Raw genomic sequence first — 4,728 nt, forward strand, 5'->3', positions numbered from 1 at the left:
CCCCCCCCCACCCCCCCGAGCCTGGGGAGTTGTTCCCAGGGGTCAGCAGAGCCAGAATGCCTCAGACACCCCAGACCGGCCGCGGGGCCTCGGAGGCTCCGAGCAGGGCTGGGTTCTTTGGTGGGAAAAGGCTTTCAAGGCCGGGGTCCCCCCCAGGGGCCTGGGGTGCGCGGTGCACAGCCATCTGCCCTGCGCTGGCTCCAGGCTCCTGCCTCCCAGGGTGGCACAGGCCTGGCCCTGTTCGTTCCCAGCAAGATCCCGAGACTGCTGCCGCCTTGCTCCCTGGAGGCCTGACCCTGACCCTGGGCAGCAGCACTTCGTCCCCCACCCCCTGGCCTTGGGCCAAGGCTACCTGTGGGGCCGGGGCCACCTCGCGTGAAGGTGGCTGGACTGGCTGACCTCGCCTGGGTTGGCTGGGCATGCCGGCCGGCCCCACAGCCAGGGAGGGGGCTGCCCTGTCTCTGCTGGGCCGGGTGGGCCGGGCCAGGCTCCGTGGGTGACTCAGCGGTTAGCAGCACCCAAGCCCTGCCAGGCCTGTGGGAGGTGGGCAGGCATCGAGCGCAGCCTGAGCCTGTGCAGCTGGGCCTGACTCTTTCCAAGAGGCTGCGGAAGTCTTGCATTTGCCCAGTTTGGGTGTAGAGCATCACACCACCACCGCTAATTAAATCCCAGAGTGAAAACATGTTTTACTGCATTTCCCACTGAGTCCAACAAGCCACAGGGAGTGTTGTGGGGCCTGCACCCACTCCGCACGCCTGGGGTGGGGCACCGTCCCAGCTGCAGGCCCCTCCCTCCTGGGGGTGGAGGGCACAGGCTCTGGGCACCAGCTCCTGGTGGGTGTGGTGGGCACTTCTGGTCTGGGCAGTGCCTGGGAGTCAGCACAGTGGGCAGGCCCTTGTCCCCTGAGGCTTCTGAGGGGTGCCTGGGACCCAGTGCCCCTTCCCTGGGCTTGACACAGGGCCCTGCCTTGTCCTGAGTCTCGTTTGGAAGCTGGCCCTGCCTGTCCACTGTGTGGGGGTCTCCTGAGGTCCCCCCGGGGCCCAGAAGGCCTGGGGCAACTGAGGAGGGGGCAGTTTTGGGGCATCTACCCTGAGCGCAGCTGAAGTTGGAGCCCCATGGGAGCTGATCCCCCAAAGCCTTTGTGGGCCCCACCCCACTGCCCCCCATAGCAGCGCCCAGAGGGAGCCCTGTGGTCGCCCCACCCACCCAGCAGCGGAGGGCCAGGCTTGGCTCCTTGCCTTGCCTCGGGCCCCACGGGAAGGCTGCTTGGCCCACCAGGGCCCATGAAGCTCCAATAATGGTTTTAATTTGTTGAACTTGTGTTTTATCCCATAAATTAGTCACTGTTTTATTTAACAGAATCGAGATATCCACAAACAATAGGCGAGTTCCAACTTGAACATTTTAATAAGACAGAAAAAAGTATATATTTTCACGTCTGTTACAAACATATTTATGTAAATAGCCCGTGGGCTGCGCTCCAGAGGGAAGAGAGGGAAGGGCCTGGGCGCTGGGCGGCGGGAAGGAGCTTCTGCGGTGGGGATGGCACTGAGCTGGGTGCTGGGTGCTGGGCACGCAGGGGCCCGGGGCACGGGAGAGGCAGCCCGGTCCGAGGCGCCCCGCCAGGGGAGGACCGCGGCGGACTTCCCAGCCCTGTCCCCTCCTCAGGACAGCGGTGTGGTCCCTGCAGGAGTGGCACCCAGTGAGCCGTCCTCAGAGTGGAAGAAGGCGATGGGGGCCCTGGGAGGACTGGCCCCCTGGAAGGAGGTCGGCTCAGGGCACAGCTGGCGAGACCGTGCAGAAGATGAGGCTTCATGACAGGGGTCACCGTTCAGGAGTGTCAGGGTCAGCGAGGCGGGAGGCCCCAGGGGAGTGCTCCCACTACCCGGGCTTCTGGGGGAGCCCCAGCCATGGTGCCACCAGGGCCTGGGGCGGGTGGCCACAGACCCGGGAGTTGGCCCCCTCTGGCTCTGCCCCCACGTGCTGCAGGCAGGAGCCGAGCCAGCATCCGGATCGGATCCGGGTACACGCCGTTCCCAGCCCAGGCAGGTCCCTGCAGGAAGGAGGAAGGAGCTGAGGGAGGAGGCAGATGGGTGACCCTGCCCAGCGCCTGCCCAGTAGCCTTGGCCGACAGAGGAGAGGGCTGCCCGGGTGGGGGGCCTGGGGAGCCCGTGGAGCCCGTGGGGTCCTTGCCAGAAGCCTGTTCGCCTCGGCCCGAAGGTGGCTCTTGAGTCTCCTGTGGGGCCTTCAGGCAGGGCTGAGGGAGGAGGCCATCCTTCAGACGGGCGAGGCCAAGCCCCCACCATCTGCCCCAGCCCCCTGGGGACCTTGGCCTGATCCCAGGGGCGAAACTGGTCCTCCCCCTTCTCTCCCAGGGTTGAAGGGTCACCGACACCCCCGCCTCCCTGCCCGGCACCCGCAGCTCGGCGGGGCTGTGCCACCCTGCACGGCTGGGTCATCGCCAGCTGCTTGGGGCTGATTTTAAAAATAAGAGAGAACTTGATAGATTTTTTTTTCCAGTTTTTATTGAGTGAAAATGTCAAACCTTGCATCAGTCATGCAAAAAAAAATCAAATAAATAAAACACATATATTAAATTTCTAATAGCACTAAATTCAAGTGGAAAAATATTCAGTTCTTAATAACCAGGTGCCGAGGAGACCAGATTCAAGTAATCAGAGCACACGCTGTTCAGTTCGGTTCTCACGTTCTGCATTTTTTGTCTCAAAACCTCTCTATATATCTCTATATATCTATATATGTATATACATATAGATATATACACACATATGTGCATACATGTTATTTTATATTTATATATATACACATACATAGTTATAAAACATTAAAAAGAGCATTGGTGGATCAAGCATCGTTTTCCCCACAGAAAGAAAATAAAACAAAAATTACACATTAAAATTCAAAATGAGCTAGCAATGGCTTATAGTCCTAGTGTGCAATATGAAGGTTACAAAAGGCTAGACTTCGCACTGTCGGCGTCTTCTTTTTTCTTTTCTTTTTTTTTTTTGTTTGATTTTGCTACATTGAAAAATGTTTGTTTTTGTTTTTTTTTCTTTACAAAACTTCCTCCACAGACTCCCCGGTCTGGGGCCGGGCACAGTCTGGGCGAGCGCTCAGCAGCAGCACGTGGTGCCCACAGAATTCAGGAGGCTCTGGTGGGGCTGTTCTAGAAACGCGATGTTTCCCGGTGAATCAGGCACACTCCGTCTGACCGTCCTCCCTCCCCGCTCCCTCTCCAGTTCCGATGATCCTGGCTTCTGGCTGTGGGCAGGCCAGAGGGCAAAACAGAAAAAAAGAAAGAGGACGCCACGGCCCCCGTTGGGTGGGGCTCCCCTTGGAGACCTGTAGGGAGGTGGCTCTGGGTGACAGGCCTAACCCCCAGACTGGGCCTTGCTCTCTTCCTGTGGCCGGAGTCTCAGGGGCCCACCGGAGCCCAGCTGGGAGCCTGGAGTGGACAGGAGGTGGACAGGAGGGGCGGGTCCTGGGTCCCTGTCGCCCTCATAGCCACTGGCCAGGCCGGTGCCTGTCAGGCGGGGCCGCTCTGGGCCTGGTGATATTATCTCCAGGAAGGGGGGATGTTTTGAAAAGGGAACCAAATCTGGGTGGGTAACACCAACAAAGAAGCATCCCAAACAGAATAATAAACTGGGAAAGGAAAAAAAAAAAAGCCCTATAAAGCCACACACATAACCAATAGAGAAAAACTCAAATGTTAACTACAAACTTGTATCAATGGTAATAGTCCTTTTCTCTGGCCTCTAAAAAATTCAAGTGAAAAGTTGGAATCTCGAAGCTCCCGTCAGTGCTAGTGTAGAGCCGGCCTCGGCCTTAGGCCTCGGGTACACGCCCAACAGCCCCGGGAGCCATTGCACTGTCTCCAACCTCAGGGCGGGCGGAGGCGGGCGGCGCCCTCACCTCCCGCCTGCTTTTTTCTCTTTTTGTTCTATGTAGAATAATAACCTTGACAGGAAAAATACTGTACAACTTTCTTGCTTTTTCCCCCCCATTTTGACTATTAAAGCCCCAGTCGCATCTCTCCTGGCTGAGACCTGGTGGGCCCAGCACCTCTTCCTTTAAGCCTTTCCCGGGGCTGGTGCGGGGCCGTCCCCAGGCAGGCCCAGGGCGCCCCTGCCGTCCCCAGCCCTCAGGAGCAGGTGCCGGGCCAGGCCCTGCCGTGGGGACAGCGTGACCGGGAGCTCCTACTTCCATGAGGTGTCCTCCCAGGTCCTGTATGGTCGCCCTGCTGACGCCTTCCGCCCCGCCCTCCCCCAGGGCGAAGGGAGGGCCTGCCAGATGCTACAGGTGCGGCTGCCTCTGGTGGTTACGGGTGGGGGTCCCAGTGACCCCCAGCACCCGACCCCGTCCTGAGCAATAGGAATCCCACTGGCGTGGGCTTGGGGCCCGGGGAGGATCGCGGGGGGGCAGCTGCCCGGGGTCTGCGCCCGCCTCGCCTTCGGGGACCCCTGCTCCCCTCTCCTACCCCGGACAAGAGCACCTAATTCCCTGAAGAAGACCCCGACCTGCAGCCAGAAAGGGGCCCTCGCAGCCAGTCCTTCCAAACGCGGGGCTGCGCGGGCGGGCGGCGGGCGCGGGGCGCCCCGGAGCACCAGACAGGGCCCCGCCTCTGCCCTGAGACGGACTCGGGGTCCGGAAGCACCGGCGGGGCAGCGAGGGGGGTCGAGCCCGGAGCGCCCCGACGCCGGAACC

General features: G+C 60.3%; 1 protein-coding gene across 1 annotated transcript in view; it reads right to left on the reverse strand.

Annotated features, from left to right (window-relative positions):
• Positions 1-1,664: 1,664 nt before the first annotated feature.
• LOC111823689 (zinc finger protein castor homolog 1-like) overlaps positions 1,665-4,728 on the reverse strand; it is a 7,441-nt gene continuing 4,377 nt past the window's right edge. The window contains exon 4 of the mRNA XM_023746039.1: positions 1,665-1,784. Within this exon, the coding sequence (XP_023601807.1) occupies positions 1,665-1,784 (120 nt within the window). The remainder of the gene's footprint in view (positions 1,785-4,728) is intronic.

The sequence above is a fragment of the Myotis lucifugus genome, unplaced genomic scaffold (genome assembly GCF_000147115.1).
Source record: "Myotis lucifugus unplaced genomic scaffold, Myoluc2.0 scaffold_621, whole genome shotgun sequence".
Classification (NCBI taxonomy): Eukaryota; Metazoa; Chordata; class Mammalia; order Chiroptera; family Vespertilionidae; genus Myotis; species Myotis lucifugus.